At 37.3% G+C, this 25424-nt stretch overlaps 2 protein-coding genes across 2 annotated transcripts; one reads left to right on the forward strand and one right to left on the reverse strand.

Annotated features, from left to right (window-relative positions):
* Positions 1–1740: 1740 nt before the first annotated feature.
* On the reverse strand, positions 1741–6284 carry LOC116840545 (serine/threonine-protein kinase grp). Its single transcript, XM_032807366.1, has 7 exons — positions 6223–6284; positions 5638–5861; positions 4492–4812; positions 3648–3851; positions 2822–3036; positions 2587–2721; positions 1741–2233 (listed from the first exon to the last, which is right to left on the reverse strand). The coding sequence occupies exons 1-7, from the start codon at positions 6282–6284 to the stop codon at positions 2033–2035; spliced, it is 1362 nt and encodes a 453-aa protein (XP_032663257.1). The 3' UTR covers positions 1741–2032.
* A 3233-nt stretch (positions 6285–9517) lies between these two features.
* LOC116840475 (CD82 antigen) lies at positions 9518–25424 on the forward strand. The gene is made up of 4 exons (XM_032807239.1): positions 9518–9965; positions 15895–16209; positions 17487–17759; positions 18416–25424. The coding sequence occupies exons 1-4, from the start codon at positions 9903–9905 to the stop codon at positions 18563–18565; spliced, it is 801 nt and encodes a 266-aa protein (XP_032663130.1). The 5' UTR covers positions 9518–9902; the 3' UTR covers positions 18566–25424.

Below are 25424 nucleotides of genomic sequence, written 5' to 3' on the forward strand. Positions count from 1 at the left end.
ATAGACGAGACAGTGTGAGTCAAGCGTTTTCTTCGTGTGTTTCACACGTATTTTAGGACGGCATTTCTGTCCAGACGTCTTATAATGCTATTTCTCTCGTTCTTACGTTTGCGATAGAGGATGGAAGATCGCCGCGACTCCCACCACTATTCCCTCTCCAAGCGTCCGACGATCGTATACCGCTAGCTCCCTCCGCCACTCCGTGCTGCTCTTAGCTCACCTACACGCAGCAGTGTATGAGTGACGCGTTATCGTGTGCGAGTCACACGGATATTCGGACGGCATTAACGCCGGTGCGTGTACTTATAGATTATGATACGATATGAATCCAGACAACATTAGTATATCTGAGATATACCAAAGACATCTCAGATATGTCTTAAAAACGTGTGTCTTTGATAAAACAATATCACAGATATTTTTTTCTCGTTCATAATACGCCGCTGTGGTTAGTTATCATAAAAGATTAGTTTGCGAGACCAACACTTTCGATTTCAATTGGTGCCGCAAGCAACCAATCAGCAAGCAAATATCAGGTTGCGCTTCTCTTATTACTTAAGCTTAATCTACAATGTGCTCTTTGCTTCCATCTACAATATGCTTCCTGTTTTTTGTTCTCCGGTCTTTTTCTTGCTTAAGACCAAAGGTTTGTATCAGAAAGAGACAAAGAGAAAAAGACAGGGAGCAAAAAGCACATTATAAATTAAACTTTAAAGATAAGAAAAAAGCAGAAAACTTCGAATAAGAAAAAGGAACTCCAGAACGATCATATGACCAGCTATTTTGTGATTGGCTGGTATGATTCTTGCTCCTATGGTCACGGCAATGCATTTGTATGCACGAATTTGTGAGGTTAGAAATTACCGGTTTTCATGTTTATACCAAAAAGTAGCATTAGTACATGTATAAAATTTATGTTTTAATGTGTTAATTTATATTGATATTATCTTAAATGTTAAGCAATGATATTGAGTGATATATAATTAATAATGTTTATATAATGCTTGTATAAGTGTTTGTATAATGCTTTATGTAATATAATGCTCTATGTAATGTAACGTGTCTTTGTTGGAAAACATTTGTTTCTTTTCATTCTTTTCAAAAGTACAACCTTGTTCAGCTAAAAAAACAGATCTTAGCTCTGAAGATAAATTATATATGTGAAGATATGTGTATGCGTGTCTATGAGAGAGAGAGAGAGAGAGATCATTCCTCCCACATACAAAACGCCATTTTGAGAGGAAAGGGACTAAACTATCTTCTAGAGGCATTATTTTATACTAGAGTTACTCTAAACAGTTTGGCCACGACTGCGGTTTTATCAAAATCCTGCGAGAGAGAAGGATATATTTTCAATCTCTCTGTCTATTTCTCTTTATCCTAACCTAACCTGTTGCAATAGAAGTACTGTGATTAGATACTATATGGGATTTGATAAAACATAGAGGACCCATAAAAAAAGTTGCTTTCTCGTGGCCAATCTCGTGTGCGAGTGATAGAAGTTTACCAAACATGTCTAGAATGGAAAGCAACGATCCTGTTCAAATCAACTCGCACGTGCCTTCAACGGAGCTAGTCACGCTCAAATTTCCTATTACGGCAGATTTTCAAACAGATATACAATATTCGTATTAAAAAATAAAACGACAAGAATGTCCAGGATTAGGTACATATCCGAGAATATTTTAAACTAGCGACACATAAACAAGCTTTTAGGAAAATACAAATTTTATTAAAAAAATAATATAAAATGTATATATTGTCACGTGATACCTATTGACATGTAACCGCCACACTGATTTCCACGTATCGTTTAAAAATTTAATTGAAGGTTCGATAACCAAAAAGTTACGACGAATACATCAATTGCCCGATACGTATATTCGTTAAATAGTTTTATCAGCTTTATTCGACCCATTAATCGCGTATTTAATTAGTTGAGCGCAATCAATTACGCTTTAAAACAATGAAACGTGGCAAAATCAGTGTTGGTTACCGGTGAATCCCATGGCGTGTTAAAGTTTTCTCACAGCTATTGCAATTTCGGATACGCAACGGAGTTCCTGAGAATTACATCCTCCAGGGCGCATCTGATCTTGATGAACGCCTTCTTGAATTCTAAACCGCAGCCTTTTGACAAGCGGAAATCGACCAGTATATTTCCGTCCATGTCTATAAAGTTCACTTTAAAAACAAGCGTCATTTTCCGTCGATCTATCGTAGATAACGTGACCTGCGAATATCATCATATGTTACGTATTGATAAAACGAGTTCATCACAACAAAGACAATAGATTTGTTCTTTTTAGTTAAGCTAGACTATGCTTTTGTCGTCCAGATGAAACAAGTATGTAAGATAAGAAATATCAATGCTTGGATATTCTTATTGTTCTGATCTTCAAATACGAATTTTTTAAACGTTTAACATAAAATACATATATATATGTTGAAAATTTAAATATTGTCCAGGATTAGTTACATATCCGAGAATATTTTTAGCGTCAAAAGCAAAGAAAAACTGCAAAAGTACTTTAGTTAAAAGAAGTACTTTAGTTAAAAAGAACAAATTCTGATGTTACATCGTACCGTTCCATAATCATTAGCGCGATAAGAATAGTTCTCCTTCTCGCAAATTCTGATTAACCTCTTAATAACATCCTCGCATCCCGTTTTAACGAAGAATCTGGTCATTCGGCGGACCAATTTCTGGAGAGAGTTTTGCTACAAGATAAGTGAAATTTAACAAATCAATACATATGAAAAGTGATCGACTTAGCAAAACATTATATCGGTCCAATAAGTATTCCACAAAAGACACTACCTGACTTGGCTGTGTTTGCTGCATAGCTTGTAATTGTGTACATAATAAAAGATCCTCCACATGTGCAGGCTGAGAAAACGAGAACGGTCGTCCGTCTAAATTAATTTGAATGACACCGTTACTTTCCATACCTGGCAATTCAGGTTGCGACAGGCAAACGTTCCTCAGATTTTCATCTTCCGCGTGTGCCGGATTTCGTCCGTCTGGCTCATCTCCTGTAAATTACAAATATTCGCATCAGCATCTCTCATCTAGAAGATGCGGCAAAGTATCAATCGATCGGATTTAAAAATGGACAATTATTGGCACTACAGTTAGTTTACAATTAACTATTATATTAACTTTAACATTCTATGAGACTTAACTATTTACATATATTACACACACGCACACACTTGTAGAAGTATATGCCAATGCACTCTGCTTTGGTAATCTAGCTTTATGACGCTCGATTAAACTCATAGAGCTGTATTACCAAAGAAGAGGCAAGAGCCTCACCGAGTAGGTGGAAGCGCGGCGTCACACGGTGCTCTCCCCCGCGGCTAATCGGCGCAAAAGCACTTACGCAGAAAAAGAAGCGACAAGAACGGGCCGTCGTGAGCAGTATCCACTAAATTAGGTACCGAGTTGCTTTGAGTAATTTCATTGATACTCAGAGTCACTCAGTACCTGACTAAGTAAACACTATGCTGGCGTCTCCGTTGGCGAGCGTGCTAAAATCTTTCTTTCATGGGTATCAATTAACACAAACGAACGTCTATGCGTTTCTTCGCTAAATGCGCAAGGCATCGGTAGGATTACTAAAGTTACTGTTGCTATCTTTTACCTCTGCTGAAACTTGTGACAAACCACCTGTGTTGCTTGATGTCCGCGATCTTGTATCGTGCCGATGGCGTGTCCGCGAGGATCTTTCTGATCAACGACAATGACGCATTGTCCAGTTTCTTCCACGGTGTCAACGACATGTATTTGCCGTTTTTCCACGCGACGTATTCGGGACAATCTGCCAAGGCTTCGTCCCAAGGCAGTTCTAGATTTCAGACAGGAACCAGTTAAAAACTGGAGAATGCAAACGAGACATATTTCATTCAATTGTACGATACAAGTTTACTAGCATATTTGTCGAGAGAAGTTAGCATTGTGAACTCAAACTTAGCTAAAATAAGCTAAAATTAACTGATACATCCGTGTATTGTATTAATTGTCCAACATTTCTTTATAATTTACTATTTTATTTTTTCTTATATTACAATTTTTCATTTTATTTATCGCATAATTAGCAATTTTTTAAATTAATAATAGAATCTACATGGTTATTTGCAAAATGGTAAAGATTTTTTATTTAGTTTGACTTAATGTATCAGTAGCGGCAGCAGACGTCGCCATCACAGCTCATTTATTGTATCATGCATGATTATTCACCAATATTTTCTTTAATTAATAACTCAACATTTCATGTGGTTATTTGCGAACAAGAATTTTGTGTTCAGTTTGATGAATTCTACCTACACACTATGGGTGAGTAGTGTAAATAATCATCAGACAACTTCTGTATAGATAAATAATGTATGTGTAGCTACTTCTCTTTAACAAGATATATAAGAAAAAAAAACGTCAATATTACAAACCTGCCTCTTTCTATATATATTTCAGTTTTGAGCGAAATTTACCTCCAGACAATAAAGCCACTAGGATAATTCCACAAGACCATATGTCCGCCGGTTCCGCCAAATATGATCTTTCTAGTACTTCTGGTGCAACATAAGGTAATGTGCCGCATTTCTTTTCCAGAGGACGTTCTTTACCGTGCAGACGGTATATCGTAGCTAATCCAAAGTCGCTTATCTTTAAATTATCATTATCATCTAGAAGCAAGTTCTCCGGCTTGAGATCTCTGTGTGCAATCCCTCGACCGTGTAGATACTCTACTCCAGAAATTAACTGTCTGAAATATTTTTGCGCTTGGTACCTTGGCATTCCGACGTCGGGTTCTGTAAGAAGCACGTTTCATTCTTATTTTCACTTTATTTTTATTCTCTCCTAACAAACACTCGCACGATTATTTCGACTACATAGCTCAGTTGTTGCAAATAAAGTAGAAATGCGACGCTCACGGTTTACATTTACACAACTGCATATTATTGTCGACTGAATAGCTGCAGGACTGAGCTGACAGAAACACTTACAAAGGTTTCCCCTAAATGGAGAATATTCGTTTTCTACAAACCAGGTACAGATATACTGACATAGGTTGGATACTTTCCAGACAGACCTCATATGCGACATTACATTTGTAATCATGATTCAACTAAAGAACTCACATCTAATTTTAAGATCTGTATCGTTACTTGAAACTCTTCTTAAATGAAAAGGATTTGAGTTCAGTGTTAACTGTGAATTTTTCAGTAGAGTCTAATCATAGATATGATTCAACTAAAAATTCAAAACTAACTCTTAATTGAAATCACTTGAGCCAAGTTTCAAGTAACAACTATTAATACAAGCCTAAATTTAAATCTGAGCATCTTGCTTGAACCTCCTAATAACTATTGACATATGTCATAAGCTTATATAAACAGCTTATTATCACTTGAGACTCATCTCAAATAAGATAATCAGATTTAAATTAATTAGATGAGTCTTTTAGTTAAATTGTGATTACAGATATAAATGTAACATATATCACAATTCAACTAGAAAACTTGGATCTAACTCTGAGTAAAAGTCTGAGTATCTCATATGAGACAAGTTTCAGGTGGCAACTATTAATATTAGTCTTGGTCTCTTAGTCAGCAATTTTTGTTGTTTGATCTTACCAATTCTGTCAAATAGTTCTCCACCTAAAGCATACTCCAAAAATATATATTCCATGTTCGCTTCACTGCGCTTCCCAAAATATTGTATAATATTAGGATTTGACAGCATACGATGGATAGTGGTCTCCTTGCGCACCGAATGCCTGGCATCTGGATGCTTCTCTATGTCGATCATTTTCATGGCAACTGCCTCACTGGTTGATCTGTTTATGACCAGCTTGACCCTACAGATATTTTTAAGCTCAATTATAATCGCCATTAATTAATAATTAATTTTTCATCTCTTACAATTCATTATATTTTTTAGGAAAATTCTACATTTTCTCTAATATATTTTCCCGCAATACGCAAAGATAAATCATAGGTGGTAGAAATTGTATTAATTTGTGCACAGGCAAGTCTCTAATTAATTTAATTAACCCGCGTAATTGAATTTCCTACCGACGACGATCAAGCACATTGAAGCGTGCGTGGCGAGAACAATGGCAAATCTCGGCAGCAGCGGCGATTCGGCCGAAACAGCTTGCAAATAACGAGATTATCCTCGCTAAGATTAACAAAGGAAAGCAAGCTTGGGATACGTACTCGCCATAAGATCCTTCGCCGAGAGTATGGCCCAAGACCCAGCCGTCCACGAACTCCGTCATCCCGGCATGCCTTTATTCCGACGCAGGAACTTTCAGCGCTTTGTCACGCCGCGTGGAAGAACGGCCGCGCTAGAAACGGCAAAGGATTCGCGCGCAGAACGTCGGAAACGGCCTCCTCGATCGGCGAGCCGCGGGAATTGCGAACGCGACGAGTCACGTCGGCGAACGACGGGTATGCGAATTCAGCTCCGCAACGGCCGGACAGGACAGGATTTCAAGCACGTGGTTATAGCGGTGGGTTACATGGGGAGAGAGAGAGAGGCCGATCGCGCGAATTCAATTGGAGCCGGCCGCGGCGCGGGCCGTGCGAAAAGGATAAACGCGGGGCCGCGTGTTACCTCGCGATCCCGTGCGATCTTCTCCAGCGCGTGAGGAGCGGCGGGCGGTCACATGTTAACAATGAGATCGCGCTGTGACGAAACGGTCGAAATCCCTGTGCGACACATTTCTTCCGGGAACCACGAAAATTCAAGCGGCCATAGACTACACGAGCGGGCAAGACGAGCAAGTTATCGCTTGCTGTCGTCGGTCTGTTTCCCTTGACTCCGAAGTGCCGCACTTTCTACTTCTCTAATCGAGGAAACCTGACTCTTCTTCTGTATTCTTGTATATTTGACTTTCAATCCTCGCTTGATAACGTTGAAAACGTTTAAGAATAACGAAGAAGTGTATCTTGCGTAATTTCAGGCCACTGAGTCGTACTGCTTAAAAATGTTATGTCTGATCCGTCGTTGATTCGTACTACGACCTCTATTCTTGGCTGCGTTCCAAAATTCTACTTAGTGAATAGAGTACATTTAATTGACCAATCATGATAAAGAAATTCTAGTTATCTTTGTTGTTATTGGTCAATTAAATGATATTCTATCCGTCGAGTAGAGTTTTGGAACGCATCCCTTTAGAGTAGAACTCGTCTAGTCAGAGTTAGAACAAAACGTGATGATCCTTTGATTTATTCCTGTTGCTCGCACTTTCCTCCTCGCTCTTGCTTCATTCAGTGTCCGAATAGGCATCCGTTTTGTTCTAAACACGAAAAATGCGAAAAGTGTGAAGAAACACGAACAGATCTCTTTATTGGTCCACATCCTGTCCGCCGTTTTTAGGAATGACGTAAGTAAGAGTGAGAAAGAAAATTTGTTAGAAGTGAGAGAGAAGCTTTAAGGGTGCCATTACATGAAGCGCGGAAACGTGGAAATGCGAAAGACAAAATCTTACTAGATTTCGCGTTCTGCGAATTAAATCATTTCTTCCTGCACGTTTGAAAAGCGGAAAAACGGAAGGCCCAAAACTTTTCTCTATTATCTTTTCATCCAAGGTACCGAGAGATGAATTCCAAAAAAAAAAAATCAGGTCCCAACGTGTTCGAACATGTCTTAATGTAACGGTGGTTAGACCGGAACTTATAACAATAGATTTTGATGCGCTTGTTCCGCGACTTTATTTCTCCTTACATTACATGGAGCATAATTTACGCGGAAAAGTGGAAGGGTTTAGTGACAAATAAACATCTGTATTCATTTCTTAAAATTGTATTCACTTAATTTATTGCAATTTTTATTAATATGTTTATCTTTTCAGCTTATCTGTTAAATACAAACATTTTAATTAATAAATACAGTTAAAAATTAATATTTTTTAATTTCTCATACCACTTTTCCGCTTAAAATATGCCTCATGTAATATAAGTCCCGATCTACGATAGATGTAGTAAGCTTTAAGCCGTAAAAAATTAACCAATCACAATTGATTATTCCTCTATAATTTGACTGTGATTAGTCAATTTCTTAAGGCTTAAAGCTTACTACACCTATTGTAGATCGGGACTAAGGCAATCCAAACAGACGCGGAACGCGTAGCGGATCTAATAAGGGGTGTTTTCCAGCTACGTTACACTGTGTTACACAAAACCAGTTTATTGGTCATATATTATCTAAAATATCTTGTAAGATAATATGCCACCAATAAACTGGTTTTGTGTAACACAGTGTGCATAGCTGGAAAGCACCCAAGGTTTTGTCTTCCGCATTTCCGCGTTTCCGTATTTCCGCGGTTCATGTAATGGCACCCGAATTGTATCCTCATTCCTCTGCACAGACCGCGCAGTGTAGTATATATGTCTATGTATATAGAAGTCTGTGGTTGCAGTTCTTTGGGCTATCGCACACAAATTGACATAACTGCATATGCATAGCATAAGACCGTATATACCAATGAGCATCGAGTATTAAGTCGCCATATTGGTGTTTGATGCTTAATATTCGATGCTCATTGGTCCATACGATCTTATGCTGTGCATATGCAGTTATGTCAATTTGTTGCGATAGCCCTTTCACTCCCTCTCTACAAATGGCGGACGGTGCCTTTAAATTTGAGGAATTCTTTATGGAAGGTGATAGCGCTTCGTAGTGGAGATTTTTGAACTAACAAAAAATTACGGGTTTAAAACCGTAGATCTAGAAACGTAGTAGATAATTTAGGCGAGATTCGAGTCTCGTTTAGCTGAAACTCAAACCTTAAGCGTAACAAGTTCTTGATGTCACCGTGAAATGGCGCCAAGTAGGCAGTTTAGCCGCGTTTCAAACGTAATTTTTTGACTTAGCATTTAAAGCTGTTGTTTATTTTTCTCAGTAAAAGCAAAACATTTCGATAAGTTTGATCACATGGAGTACGGTCCCAATGACTCTCTGTATATTTCTGCAATAAAGAAATTAACAATCAATTATTATGTCAGTGTAGTTTCAAAATCTTCGCTACGAGTCGTCACCGTCATCAAAGAAGAACCTGAACACGTGATGCGGCTCAACGACAAATAGGACATGCTTTTATTTTCACTATCCAACGACAATGCAAATTAGCTTTTCATTCCCAAATAATGTTAATAAAATGATATTTAATTTCCCAATTTGTTTAACTTTAATTTTTTAGTAGCACGAGTCAACGAACGCCCAGACGGCCTCTTGCTTATCCCCGCGATTTGAATCTTCAAGCGGTTCGACTCAACGACAAGTCAGACAGCACGAAAAATCGGAGGAAAGCTATTTAAAAAATGTGACTTCTTCTCTTTTCATTTGAATTTACGTCTTACGTCCTTACGACGTTCCCTAACAACGCATAAAGCGTCATCGTTCCCTGTGATAACCATTCGGTCATGATGCACGAATATCCAGAGACGGCGCGTGGGAACTTCCCCTCTACATCTGCCGCGACGTCGGGGCATTCGCTCAGGAGGCCAACACTCGCCCGGTCGCGAGCCTTCCAGTAGCGTCGGCCGAACACTGCCAATTCGCGCGCCTCGCCGCGTCCCCGTCCGCCCGACCGTCCTGATCGCGATAGTGCGCGCGTAAAATCTCGATCGTTCCGCGATTAACGATCGTCAGTGATCACCGATCGCCGCTTGAAATCGCGAGTGAGCCGCGTAGTTTCCTCGGAGCCGGAACGTTCGTCGCGCGAAGAGGAAGCGCGAGCGAAGACGCGCGTCCCTCCGCCGAGTGTCTCACGGAGACGACCCCGGCGACGTAATCGTAATCGCGCGCGCGAGAAGCCGCAGGCGACTCGCCGCGAATTCGAAGTGCTGACCGTCGGATCTTCGCTCACACAGTGCAAAACAGACGCGGCAAGATGGGCATGTGCTGGTACAAATTCATCGTGGGCATGCTGTGTGCCTCGTGCTTCATGATATTTGTGAGTCCCTCCGCCTGATCGATCGACCGTTTCCCCCTGCCGCCGCGGGACGAATCCAACTCGCGCGAGTGCCACCTCGTCGGCAGGCGTGTGCTCCTCTCGCCCGACGAGGTGGCTGATCCCCGACTATTTGTTTTGTTGAGAAAGAGAAAGAAGAAATTCAACGCGTAACGTTGCGCGTAATGCAATGCAAGAACGTGGCGCGTAAATGGCTTCGTTCCCGCAGCTGCCACTCGCGATATCGCTCGGCGTCCATTTGAGCGGCACGCTTGCATTTTTATCTCAATATTTATTTTACGAGCGCTCTCTCTCTCTCTCTCTCTCTCTCTCTCTCTCTCTCTCTTGCGATAACGTGATGAAGGGGTCATTTTATCGATCGTCGTTGTTATCCTCGTCGCAAATGGAACATAAAGTAAAAAGGTGGATTCAATTCAATAGCCCCCTGCCGAGTGATGTGCCCGGCAAAGTTTTATGGTGAAATGTTAAATTCCCGTTTTGGTTTGCTTAAACTATTGTAATCTTCTTTTTAATTCACAGCAAATACAAATTAGATGTATTTTATATTCCCCTCTTTCAAATTATTCAGAGAGAGTAGCAATAAGTAATAACAATAAACAAAAAAGAAATCCATGAATATTCTTATTTAAAACAAATCACTCTGGAGGACCAAAAAATTGGTCTCCACTTGAAACTAATATACTTAAATTAACAATCGTTTTTTTGTACATAAACAACGAAATATAATTTTGTTGGAGGAACTTTAAAGTCTTGAATTTCAACAATATTTTAGTAATTTTATTTTTCAATATTATAATAGTCTCTCTCACACATGAGAAGTATTGAGTTGTCCGTAATTAAGAAAATTCATGAGGATTTTCAAATGAAATTTAAATAACTTTTTGATTAAAAATAATTTTAGTCTGTAAAATATGCACCATTTAGTTGCACAAAAATTTTCCATCTTTCGAGCAATTTCCTAATTCCTCTCTCGTAGAGGTCCTGGGTTTCTTCCACGGAAAAGCGGTTCAAGAAGTTTCTAAGGCGTTCCAAAGAAGCAAAGTTCATAACTCCATTAAGGGAGTGCTACTGCGACCGGAAATAAGTGGTAATCGGAGAGTGTTAAATGTGAAGGGTGAATTAAATGTGATGGGTGGGGCAAAATATCCCAGCCAAACTCCAGCAATTTTTGCTGGGTCTGCAAGGAAGCGTGAAGCCTGGCGTGATGGAAAACAACGCCTTTCCGAACGACTAATTCCGGACGCTTTTTGCCGATTTCTGCCTTTAATTCATCCGGTTGCGAACAGTATTTGTCCGAATTGACGGACTGGTCGTTCGGTAATAGCTCATTGTACACTATTCCTTCCTAATCCCATCAGATACAGAGCGTGATCTCTTCCGGATATAAACCGGGCTTCGATGTGATCAATGGCAGTTCACCTCGCTTGACCTATGACCTTTTCCACTCGACGTTGTTGTAAATGGTCTACTTCCCGTCGCCTGTTACAATTCGCTTGAAAAATGTGCCGTTTTCGTTAGGTTTACATAATAAGTCGCAGGTGGAAATGCGACCCATGATTTCCTTTTTCAGTCAAATCGTGCGGCCTTCAAACATCGAGCTTCTGTATCATTCCAAGTTTGCTCAAATGTTCCAGAATCGATTAAAGTCGTTATTTCATCGGCATTCGTGGGTAACTGCTCGACCAAAGCGAGGAACATCTTCGATATCCATTTTTTCTGAACAAAATTTGGCAAACTACTTTGAATTCTTATCCTTACGGGAATAAACAAGTATTATTCACTGGAAAAACATGCGATTTCCTTCCATTTTCGAACTAATGTCAAGAGAAACGTTCTTATTTAATCATGTCCTTATTCAATTTGTCCAATTCATTTTTAATCATGTTCTTATTTGATCACGATAACTAAATATACGTCAAAATGTCACTTATGACGAATTCGATTGGAAGCATTAGTGCGCATCCGTGCACACTAAGGCTATTTCATAGTCCGTTTTTATATTTAAGATCGCCTTAAAGTCGCTTTCGAATATTCTGTAACAAGTCAATAATGTCAAAAATAAATAAATAAATGTTTAGAAACGACTAAAATTTTTAGAAATGTCTGGAGGACGTCCTGTCTGTTATTTTAGACGTTTCTAAGATGTTTTTAAGACGAATCTAAGACACATTTTTGGTACTGTTCGGATTGTAATTAATTTTAACAGTGGAGATCACTTCGATTGTCAGTGGGACTCTCGAGTTGCTTTTCAAACTTGCTACTTCCACTTAATTCGAACTGTAGCAACATCCGAGAACCGCGTTTCAATTTTGAAACGCGAGCGAGGTTACGACTCGCGAGTCCAGAACGCGCCTTGCACATCTATGTGACCGAAATATCGATGATGACAGGAGTAAATTAAATAGAGAAACCGAGGAATCATGCAAAGAAGAGTTTTGTGGGAAACGCAGAAAAGAGCGAGAGAGAAGAAGAAAGAAAGAGCGAGAAAGGGGAGAGGGACTTTGGAAGAAGCGCGATTTTTCCTGTGCGGCGAAAGGTCAAATAAACATTAATGAAAATCACAGCAAAACGACACGCGGGCTCGCGAGTTCGTTTATCAGGCAGGAGAAGTCAACCAAAGACTCGCACCCTGTGTACCGAGCTATGAGAGATCTCTCTCCTAGACAAACGTGTTTAAATATAGTTTTCCAGTCAAACAGAGAGAGAGAATGCGCTCTCTCTTCCTACAGAACCTTCGGCCTACGTTGCGGCCCAGTTTCTTCTGCCCCCGCGCGCCTCTTTCTTCCTTCAAAGTTTCTCTCCCTCTATCGTCCTCCTACTGCTTTGATATCAACGAAAGAACGCCTTTTGAGCAGCGCGAGTCGGCATTTTGCATAGCCGCTGCGATCCTACACAGCTCGCCACGTTTCAAAACATTTCGCCGTGTTTATTAATAACGGCACCGGACCTGATGCTGCAAATCCTCTATAAAAAACTTAGTTTTATATCTTGAAATTTTCTTTTTCTCTTTTTTTTTATTTCGTGTTTTATTTTCGACAGAAAAATCTGACAGCATTAACATATTCCAGAGATTTTGTAAACCTTATCTTTTTTTCTTATTTTAGAGAATTTTATAACAAGAATTATTATAGAATCTTTTGTGACCAAGGAATAAGTCGTTCTGCCGTAACTTATTAATTTTTTATTTTACATGTACAGTGAGAGAAATTATCCGATAAAAAAATTAACAAACGGATATTTCCGATCGAAATACCGATGAACTTTTATATCCGATCAGGATATCCGATTAAATTTAATCGAATACTTTCGATCATAATAACATTTCATCAGATAAACCGATCAAAAAATTACTGATATTTCTCATCGGATGTTTCCTAAACGCAGGGTGTGACGATAACTATAATTCCCATTGTGTGTTTGTATATTAGTTCAAACTGAACAAGAGAAGTCCTCTATAATTTTGTAAATAACAACTGGATTTTTGAATTATTAAATAAAGAATATTTGAGCGATTGAAGCGATTGCATACGACCGTGAATTTTCTTTAATTAATAACTCAAAACTTTGCAAAATTGCAAAGAACTCTTGCTCGCTTTAACCTAATTTATATATCTGCGCATTGCCGCGTTAGATAGCCTGTACAATTATTTCTCTTCGGTTAAGAAGAATTTTCACGCGGTCGTAACAGTTCAATCTGAAGATGCATGTTGGACTCGTGCGCGCAAATCGTCGCGATCGCTATTAGCTCTGATATTAACCGGATGGAATCCGCCTGATTCATCGAATCGTTTTTAGTCATTGCGCGCAGTCTCTTACATCACTGATCTCGTGTGGGCTCGCGTGAGAGTAATAATATGTATATACAGGAAGCTCTTCTCTCTATCTCTCTTCGCTGTTACAAGACGCGCTCGCATTTGCTGCAGCCTGAATTGGGAGTTATCGCTTTTAATCAGCTGCACGCTCCCTCCTTCTTCCCCCCCTCTCCCCTCGTCCTCTTTCGGAGGAAATTGTACTTGTCTTGATGCGTCTTCCATTCGAACTTGGAATGTACTTACGCGAAATGCCAGTTGAATCATCCACGCGTACGTAGACATTCGCGCAACTTCAAACGCGGATCGCATCGCAAATATTTGCCTTCGTTTCCTCACCTCGGCAAATATTTGTCGCTCGCTGCGGATTCGTATTAACATATTTTCCCTCGTATCCCCCAGTTTACACAAGCTAATCGACGACGCTGACGCGGATGTTTGCAACGAAAGTTGCGAGGACCTCCGACTTCCTGAGGATCCCTCGAACGTTAATTAACATTCGTTCGTCGGAGCAGGAAACGCCGTAATAATCCGTCCCCTTAAATGGAAGCTCTCGCATCTGGCGAACAGACCTCTCCATTGTGAGCTTCGTCCGCCTTTGTCCCGACCCTGTTCGCTTCGGCCGAAGTGTCTCGTTAGTTTGCCGACCCCTGTGGGTAGCGTCGAGACTGTTAAACTCGAAATACTTCTTTGTATGATGTTCTGAGAGTCTCTTCGCCTTCGAGTTCCATGAGCTAAAGTCTCACAGGTAAAACCGATAACCAGCGACTGAAAGACGAGACTAACGTACATCATAGTACAGCAAGCTGAAACAAACACCTTTTGACCTATTAAAGGCCATAAATTATAACACAGACATTTTGACTCAACAGATCGATACGTTCATTTCACAGAATTTCCAAGAGATTAGAGCTATTTCTACAAATTATTCAATAAATTATTTTGATTGGAGATATGAATACAACTGGGAAAATTTGGTAAATAAAATAAAAATATAAAACTATTCACTAGCATGTTGACTGTTATGTGGTTACTAGTGATTAGATCTATAATATCCCACATTTCATTATACAGGGTGTTCGGAAAGTACCGGGACGCCCGAATATCAGGAAAAATATAAGTTTTACAAAAAAATGTTTCAGACAAAAGTTGTGGCGTTTAAAAAGATGTATTTACTGATCACATCAGTTTGACCTTGGGTTGCGTAGCGAAGGTCAGGTCAAGGTCACATTAATTTTTTTAAATGGAACACCCCATTTTTCATTGCATATTCTTATAGCACATCTCGAGAGCTTTCCAAAACGCTATAATAAAATATTTTTTCGTTAAGAACTTTTCGAGTAATAACACTTGAAATTTCCAGCACTTTGACATAGAATACAAAATATCTCGTAAAATATTCATCTTTCGGTTATCTTGTCTTAATGCTTTTTTGCGCAGAATAATGAGACAAATTAATTAGCTTAAAAAAAAAAACAAAAAATTTTTTACATAAATATATAAAAATCTTTTTGTGCTTTTTTTAAGCCAATTAATTTGTCTCATTATTCTGTGCAAAAAAGCATTAAGACAAGATAACCGAAAGAAGAATATTTTACGAGATATTTTGTATTCTATGTCAAAGTGAAAAAAAATTTGTTTACATGCATTTTAAGCATGCTGACTAAGAGCCATGTAAATTTCGCTCATTAAACTTTCTTCTAACTTCAGCCAGTTACGAGATATTTGCTCGGATATTTATGGACGGACACGCTGTATATATATATATAATATTATAATAAAATAAAACTCTAATAATAGTTATATATCATAATATAAAACGCGCAACAGTGTTGTATTATAGTTAACATGATAATATGAGATGCGACATGTGTTATTGTCCCAATAAACACCAGCTATCAGTAACATAACATCAATGTAATATAATCTCCCACTCAACAATGCAAATGACACATGTGTTATGTAACAGTTATATTGCTGAGTGGAAAATTATAACATTGTTGAGTGGAAAAGTATATTTACAATGTTACTGTTAGTCAATATTTACTAGGTTGTAAGTCCTAACTTTCAATGACGATTAACGCGTTGATCAAATTGTTCAGACTGTTGCAGGGCTGTTGATAGGTTTAGTGACATGGATGCTAAACGATCAACAAACGTTCCTGGTGTCGTTTGCCGAGCAGCAACTTAGCTATGAAGTATGTCTGTATATCGTACTTGGCCTGGCGATTATCATGGCATTCGTCGGTATATTGGCCTGCTGCGGTATCTTCAAGAAATCTCGATGCAACATCATGACCGCTTTCTGCATAATGCTGGTTACCGTCGTCTGGCAGATCTCCTTCGGGGTGTGGGCCACCGTTAACACCGATAGTCTGAAGGAACTGTTGAAGGTCAACTTGATAAACACCATAAAGGTAAGTTTCCAATTAAGTAATTAAATGTAGTTTCCAATTTAATTTCCAATATAATTTTCAATGTAAATTTCCAATGTAATTTCTACTTAAAGTCTCTTACCACATAGTAAGTAGGTATTTCGGCCCTAAATTAAAACTCTTGTTACTCATATTTCGATTCTTTATATTCTCACTAAACATTAACTGTCACTAATATTGCATCCTTAGTAGCACATGTTGGTCCCACATACGTTTCATAACCATTTGTAAAACGTTCGGGAAGTTTTGCTAAACGATACGTGCTACTTGGAATCAATGTTACAATTTTACACCCAATAATGTAAATGCAATAATGTAAATAATATAACATATACTGTATGTTTGCATCATTAAGTGAGGAATTATAACATTGTAATGTTGCTGTTGGTGTTTACTGGGGCTTGGCGACCCGTCAGTTTCGCACCGATGGATCCTAATTTTCGGAATCAATAGCTCGACAACGCATAATGCTATGTAAATGCGAATTCTACGACAATTAATTACTTTGGCTTAATAGATAAGATTCTTGCCGCTGGTGTTTTCGATGCATAATTTATGACCTGTCACTTCTTGTATCGATGTATTATAAGTTTCGGAATTAATAACTCGGCAACATGTAAAGTTATGTATATACGTATATATTTTCTATGTTTATATAATTTAATTTAATACGTATATTTATGTACATACGTATATATTTTCTATGTTTATATAATTTAATGTTTATATAATTTAATTTTTCTGTTTATATAATTTTTATTTATATAATTTAATGTTTATATAATTTATTTTTTACTGCTCTATTCAAATGTGTGTTCGCGTATTTTTTAATTGCTTATTTGAGGACCTTCCTGGCAGAATATTGACTCTTTTCTGCGAAGTTTACGTCATATTAGCTGTATGACTATTTTTCATAACTATTTTTATTAAAGAGGTACAGATATTAAAATTTATTAAATATATTAAAATTTATAAGTACTTTATAACTATTTTTATAAGTACTATTATAACTATTTTTATTGAAAGCATAAATATAATTAGGAATTATGCATCCTTTCTGTGAAGACACAAAAGTAGAATTATATTTTAATCGAATAATTTTATATTAAAGAAGAAGCGTGCCATAAATGAATATTAGCCGCTAATTAGTTAGATATCTCGTAGTAAATCGGACTTTTGAAAATTCGATGGTAATTTGACCAAGACAATTGTATGTAAAGAAGATTATGTCTCATCTCTCTCTTTCTCTCCCGTTGCAGAATGAATACAGCGTAATAGAATCTCGCACGCAAATAGTGGACGCGTTCCAGTACGAACTCGAGTGCTGCGGTGCCACCGGGCCCGCGGATTGGGCCGGCAGCAAGTACGCAGGCAAGGACTCCTCTGTTCCGTTTAACCTGACCGTTTCCACCGGCGCCACCAACATATTTAATGTACCGGAGTCATGTTGCAAAATGACAGACCGCAACTCCTGCAACGACACTCGTCAAATGAAAATCGGCGAAGTCGTGAGCTCCACGATCCACCAAGAGGTAACTCACTGTCTAAGGGAAAAAAAAAAAATATATATATATATATATATTTATATATATATATATAAATTTTCTCCTTATACCCATAGCCATACACAATCACGAGTGAAGATATTTTTTCTGTTTTTCCGGGCAAAGAGAGCGACCAAACCGCCATAGGCATTTAGCCCCATTTTTTGTAAGTTTGAAAATAGTCATAATTTTGGTATTTTTTGAAAGCTTAGTGCGAGTAGATTCGAAATATATAAGTATCAAGGTCTATACCGTTTCAGAGAAAAATGGTCCAAAAGAGTTTCACTTCCAAGAGATGGATCCGATTATCACTCTAGCAAAAGCATGATTTCACTTTTTGTAGGAGTTTGTTTGTTTGTTTCCAAAATTTGTAATGTTATAAGGTGTGGAGCGCCACCTTGATATTTATATATTTGGAATCTACTCACAATAAGCTTTAAAAAAACCAAAATTATGACCATTTTCAAACTTACAAAAAATGGGGCTAAACTAGGCCGCACTCTTTCACTCGTTTTGAGCGAGATTTCGCGTTCAAAAAATTTAAAAAGCTGGTAACTACTGTTTTACAAAAGAGACAAAGTAGTCAAATAAAACAAAAGCGTGAAGCTTTAAGATGAAATATTGAGGTGAGAATCTTGTTGCAGGGTTGCACAGATAAACTGGCAGTCGAACTGTTGAAGCAAACCACCATTATCGGCATAATCTCGGTAGGCGTCGGGCTGCTACAGTTCCTTTTCTTATGCATCAGCGCAATATTCCTGCAGATGCTGTTGCAGGAGAGATACAAGATTTAAGCCGGTATCTCCGTCGCGCAACGTAACACGTGAAAATTCTTCCTCGTCGGATGTCTCCGCAGTTACGCTAACACGATGTCGAATTGTTTCGTTTCCATGTCGACGTGTTACATTCGATCGCGCTAGACGATTGAAGTGTACAATTGCGGACAATAAGGTTGACTGGTTTCAACTTCACGTAATTCAGCTTCCCTCTCATTTCACTTCCAATTAGAACGTACTCAAAAACTGAATCGAAGTTGAAACCAGTCAACCTTATTGTTCGCGACTGTGTATCTTTCATCGCGTTCTCGCGCAGAGCATAGAGTAATCAACTGGCGAGAATTTTAAGATTTCCCATCGGGAAAGGTACAAACTATTGTACACAGTTCGGCGTAATAGACTTAGCGCATAAAGTTAAACCATTCTAGAGTTTCCCACATAGAAAATGCAATATATATGTGCTCTAGAAAGGTATAATAAAGATATAACTAAGGTTATTATGCCGATCTGTGTGCAAACGATTGTACACGAGCTTTTGAAACGGCTTGAATACTTTTCCTCGACTTGCTTTTAATTAATTCGTAGAAATCACGGTCTCTTATTGGGCCATTGGCTACGTTCCAAACTGCATCTAAAGAAAGTGTTTAAACCGTTTTGAAGCTAAGTGTACGTCAAGGATCGATTTATATAAACTCAATCCTTTTATCAAGGGATTAAATTTTGCACGAAGTGGTCGGATTTACAAAGTACGTGTGTTTTGGTAAAAACGACGTGCACAAAATATTTCATACTATCGGGAACAATTTGTTCTTTTGATCGATGATTCATTTCAAAAATCAAGAGAGTACAAAAGGTACGACCGATATCGACCTTTCCGCTAACCCAAGAGCGACTTTAGTCGTCTATGCGTGGCCCAAAACAATCGCTGCGTGTTGAAATTATTTTACTTATGCCGATACAAGGTATTGGATGATATGTGTGACGTAAGTACTACCCATAGTCTCATATACGCGGCTGCGTGCTGAGCCGTGCTGCACGATCACTTTTTGGCCGAATTTCGCCGTAGCGAAGAGATTAAGCAGACATGTATAATTATACAATCACGAAGAATTTCTAGAGCCAATCGTTAATGTATAATTGTACCTAAGTTTTGTCGACATATGTAAATACTGGCAGCGGAGAGATTATACTCGCGCGAAACCGAGGCTACTCGGATACGAAAGGGTGAGGTGGACAATTGACGGAACGGTCTGTGCTGATTTGAGTGAATACGGCAACTCTTAAATTGGCTACTACGACCAAGCTGATTCGACAGCAGCTCAGTCGGATGACTGAAGTTCGCAACACTTTTTCCCGGTGAATTTCGCAACGCTTTCGGTATTCAATGAAAGAATTTGCTTTTTAAGGCGAAGGTAACACAATGCCTGAACATTAGTAGCACTAATACCTGACTCTGGACATTCTTTTTGTATTGGTTTTTAAATATACTTGATTTTTAAATATTAAATAAATATCTGAACTTTTCTACGGAATATACAAGATGTGCGTTGCAAAACTCAGCGAGATAAATATGTCGTAATTTTTAACACGTTTGTTACTACCGTTTATTTGGAAGATTCTCCTTCACAGTTTACCTCTTATTTTTTTATATAATTATGTAAAACAGATTTAGTTTGATAATATGGACATAAAAAATCATTTTCTGTTGTCACACATATGTAACATTAGTAGCAAACGTGTTAATCATCTGACTATAGAATTGTAGAGATGGAAAGAGAGAGAGAAAGAGCTAACTAGCGAATGATTATTATTGAACACTTCTGCATACAAGTCCGAGTCCGAATTTCATTACGTTTCGCTCTCTAATAAACTGTCGTTTCAATTTCGCGAAATCATCGAATCTGAATATTGTTTTGAATCGTCTTCTCATACATATTTTTCGTATAATCGCGTGAAACAATATCACATATACAGATATCAACGATATTACAGCGCTGAGGAAGAATCTCGAGTTTACGCTAAAGCAGAATCTCGACCTTAAAGAGTCCAGACAGCACCCATGTCCAAAACTGGGACATAAGACGTCTTAAATATATCTTATATCCCAATTTTGGACATTGTGCTGTTTGGGAGATTAGATGTTAAAAATGCAAAGATATAAAAAAGAAGAGAGAGAAAAAAAAGTGTTATCGCGGATTTACATATAACAAACGTTTATATATACATATATTATATATTCGATTTCTCTCATTACTGCCAAATGCCCTTCCATATATTTGTGTATAGAAATGTATATATATACGTACATGTAAACATATATTTTTCCAGTCTAAAGACTTGTATAAAAATAGAGGCATTTAATTCTTCGCAATGTAACCTACGCGGTTATGTTCTCTTCGGGCCAAAGTAACAAACCAAACTAGCACGCCGCGCCGGCACAAAGCGAAAAGAAAATTTTATTTTGAACAACACGGGCGCGACGCGTGACAGTTATTAGGAGTACATTACTTTTACGACAGAGAGCATCTTTTTCGTTTCGCTTGTTTCTCATCCGACGCGTCTGTCCCTGACTTTATATCGACACTTCTGATGTATCTTGAACGACCATTAAGTTGCCGAGAGGTTCTCGCTTGTCCAAGACTGCGGTTTCACTCGAGCTGACCCGTGTATCGCGCGTTTAATGATATGAGCGCATACGTATGAATATCTATGTGTGTGTAATCTTAAGAGATCTCACGTTGATGGGTGTTTTCGATATATCTCCCGTAAATCAAATCTCTATACAAATAGCCGCGAAAACGATGTAGCGTGTCGAGCGTATCTACTCTCTTAAAGTGAATCAGCGAAATGTTTCTGATAGGATCTGAAAGGAGCATTTTACCGATAATATTAATTATCTGATATACATTGATGTTCAGTGGAGACACTCCCACTTTACTGCTCCATCTTATATTTCGCTGATTTTACTCTGCGTAAATAAGATTTCATTGCAAAATTTGTGACACAAATTGACACAAATTTGTCACACGCTGCACCAACATATTCAATCCTCTACGTCTGCAATTTTTCTGCAATCTGCGATCGAATCAACTGCTTCCATGCGCCGTGCGTGCGAAGACGTTGTCTTCTTAGATCTATGTGTGCAAACTGAATCAAAAATGGAGTTAGCCGCTGTCCTGCTATTAACTATCAGCTAATTCTCTCAGAGATTTTATTGATTGCAGCGCTGTATTTATAACCCAGTCAGAAATGATTTCAGCATATTTTAACAAGAGATTGTATGTAACAGAAGTTTAATGGAAGTTTGACATATTTTTCAATATTTTATATGCATATGTTTGACACAATTTCATATTTTTAAGGCCTTTCCTTCAGAAATAGAATCGACATTGTTTTAACAATCGATCTTCATAGTTATACAGCGAATTTATGAGGCATCTATCATCCAACTTTGACTTTTATTACTCAAAAATTCCGAAACTTTGAATCGATAACTTTTCATATTAATGACGTCATTTTGACAAATTATTTCTGACAGCGAACTGAACCATCATTTACAACTCAGTAAACATAAACTAAAAGTAACATTGCATCAATGTTATAATTCCTACTTAAGAAATCCGATAAGATTGATAGAAATACATACAAATTTCATTGAAATGTTGTATTGTGTTGTGTAATAAGTAATTTCAAATTTTTCAGGTAAAATGTGAAACGTTTATATTTTTGTCATAATTTTATGGAATAATGTCGAGATGCTCTTTTGATTTTATACCATCTTTGACATATATATATATATATATATATATATATATATATATATATATATATATATTTCATAAATTATAACGAAATAAAAATCGTTTTATTTTAGCTGAGGCATTTCGTATTACACAAGTAGCAGTTTTCATGAAATCAAAATGTTTCCGCAATATTACTGCAATTTTTTTACCATCAAATTACTTCGTTTATCTACTGACAAAATTCTTGTTGTATGCATCTTTATATATTTGTGCTAGTCACTAGCAGGCAATATACCGAATGCGTTTATCTGGGATAGATTTTTCTTATCTAATTATCTTATCTAATCTGTTAAGTAGAAATATTTTCCATTCCCAACATATCGCACTTACATTGTTGAATGTAACTTACATCGCCGAGTGAGGAATTATAACATTGCCGATGTTGAGAATCACACGATAATGTTATTGTTGTCTGCTGTTTGTTGGAAAATATATAGCACTTCAATCAAGACACACTGATTGTACTTTAGAGAGTGTGATACCGTCGATGTTTCAAGTCGGTGTACTCTGTAGTAGTCTACGGCGCGAACGTCATAGTGTCTAGTCTGTAAACGATTAATGCTAATTTATCGAACTTGTCTGCTTTACAATACGATATTATATATATATATATATATATATATATATATATATATATATATATATATACACATGTTATATTTTATATATGTTATTTTTATATGCGTATATTAATAATTAATAATTAATTAACGATTGCGTATTAATGATTTCCTCCGTGGGTTTCCTGTGTGAGATAAAAAAGCGCTACTGCCGATTCTATTCTACGACCATTCGCGCTCTTTTTGCACTTTTTGCATATAGTTTCTCTCCGGTTTCGTCGGCAATGACGAACACGAAACGCTGATCAAAATTATGCAACGATATAAAGTTTTTACAATTTGCGAAACAAATTGTAAAGTCGATATTTTTAGACGTTGATCTATACACTCGATTTAGCATTCTTGACGATGTGTACAGTCGTGGACGTGAAAAGGTTTCATAATATAATTTTATCTTTAGTGAAATCTTTTTACATATGGCCTCAAGAAGTTCTTTCTAAAACCAAAAGGAAAATGTTCTAAGCACCATATTCTTAAAGTTTGGAGAATTTTGTCTTTTATTTAAAGTATTTTGTCTTTTATTTAGTGTGTCATAGAAATTCCTTCTAGCATTCTGCTTCAAGAGTAAACATTTTTCTCTTAATTCAAAAGACAAAAAGTTAGAATAATATCTGGTAAATCCCCGATTAATGATTTACTTCATTAAAAGAAAGATACTTTTTTGATAAAAGTTTTTGCTTAGAATATGAGATTTTTTAAAAATAAAAACAAAAGGTTTATTCTAATTGATAAAAAGGTGAAATTATAGGAAATAGCACCTTGCAACTAGAGTTCCTTATTTGGTGTTTAAAATATTTCCTTTCTAATTAAAAAAAAAATCCTCTCGAGATCACATATAAGAAGATTTCGCTACGAATAAAATTAAATTTTTTAGGGGCTTGTTTCTTTTCTTCAACGCGCAGTCAACATCCCCCAGATATCATAGAATATTTATATTATTCTATGAATGTATTAAAAATACGGTTATATGTTTATAACACGTTCATGTATATATTCGTAGAACTATACATGTGAATTATAAATGTGCATAGAATACTTACATAATGTAGGTTAATCATTAATTCTGCTTTTACAATTATAAAGAAGAATAATTTAAGTATCTTATCTCGTGTATATATATATATATATATATATATATATATATATATATATTTTTAAATTGTAATAAATAGATATTACTATTTAAAACATTTTGAAAACTTTACAGTTACATGAATATATTGCACATGCGCAGTAAGTGAACTTTACGAATTCTAAGAACATTCTTTTCTATTATAAATATACGAATTCTATTATAAATATACGAATCACTGCCTATAAAAAATATTTATAGAATATCACATCCGAATATTCCAGGATTAATAACCCAGCAAACATTACGTCTACAACAATTACTTGATGTTACTTGAAGTATATAAATATATAATTCTCGAACAGTACAAATCTCCACAGGACATCCGAAAGACGTTCTGAGAACGTATCTGGAGATGTTATGCTGTCTGAATTGTGTGTTTGTTGGGGAACATTCCTTAAATATACTCATAAAATATTTTATGCTATCTGGGCCAATGGCAAATTTTGTTTTAGAAATATTCTTCGGAAAAGATCAAAAGTTCTCTTTTACATATTATCGGATGTGTTCCGAAACTTGTAGAAAGAAAGAATGCGCCAACCTTCGTGTCCGCGACGCCGTGCACTCTATTGTAATTGTACAGGGGATTTCTTTGTCGGAAAACCCTTAAGCGAACACGATTTCGATCGACCACATTCTTACTGAACCTTCGGGCTCACGAGAAGAGAACGAGAGGATAACCGAGCAACGTCGAGCCGACCGAATGTCTTTCCATAAAAATTTTATCAATCGACTGATTGATTGATTGCATCTGAATGTGATCGTTGAATCCGGATATCCCCGGCGTTTTTACATCAAGTGAAGAAGGATAAATTTAGTGGAGTATTTAAGGCCATCGAGAGATGTATGTTACAGTCGAATTTGTAACGCGGGGCACAATCGTTGTCGATAAAGTGTAAACAATGTGAAACAGCGTGTAACAGCAATACGTATATTTCACAGCTCGAAATCGTACACGGTATACTTTCGATTTTGTATTAATGTTCGTATACATACATGCACGCGCACGCGCACGCATATAGACACACACACACATACATTAATATGTCCGCACGCGCACGTATTCCTATGAGTTGTCTTATCGATTTTTTCGCGATCGAGATATTCTCCATCGATGTTATATTTCACGAAATGGCGTCCCTTCGTTTTTGTGTCTGTTTGCATTAACGAGCATCTGTGCACACATTCGAATCTCGTCTGCTGTTCAACAGGAGATATTAGATAAGTCTATAAGTGTAAATTTATGTATTGTACAAGAATGTTTGTATTGTACGAGGATGTTTGTATTGTACGAGGGATAAAATGTGAGCTTCCGACCACGA

The sequence above is a fragment of the Odontomachus brunneus genome, unplaced genomic scaffold (genome assembly GCF_010583005.1).
Source record: "Odontomachus brunneus isolate Ranch 3 - 2012 unplaced genomic scaffold, Obru_v1 Obru_scaffold_010, whole genome shotgun sequence".
Classification (NCBI taxonomy): domain Eukaryota; kingdom Metazoa; phylum Arthropoda; class Insecta; order Hymenoptera; family Formicidae; genus Odontomachus; species Odontomachus brunneus.

Bases quoted from the DNA above. Each gene is read 5' to 3' on its own strand.
- LOC116840545 (XM_032807366.1), bottom strand. From the start codon at position 6,284: ATGACGGAGTTCGTGGACGGCTGGGTCTTGGGCCATACTCTCGGCGAA. The intron at 3,852-4,491 runs GTAAATTTCGCT...TCTGAAATCTAG, and splicing joins AGTGGCTTTATTGTCTGGAG to AACTGCCTTGGGACGAAGCC. The intron at 3,037-3,647 runs GTAAAAGATAGC...TGTAATTTACAG, and splicing joins TGTCACAAGTTTCAGCAGAG to GAGATGAGCCAGACGGACGA.
- LOC116840475 (XM_032807239.1), top strand. From the start codon at position 9,903: ATGGGCATGTGCTGGTACAAATTCATCGTGGGCATGCTGTGTGCCTCG. The intron at 9,966-15,894 runs GTGAGTCCCTCC...CAAATTGTTCAG, and splicing joins CCTCGTGCTTCATGATATTT to ACTGTTGCAGGGCTGTTGAT. The intron at 16,210-17,486 runs GTAAGTTTCCAA...CTCCCGTTGCAG, and splicing joins ACTTGATAAACACCATAAAG to AATGAATACAGCGTAATAGA.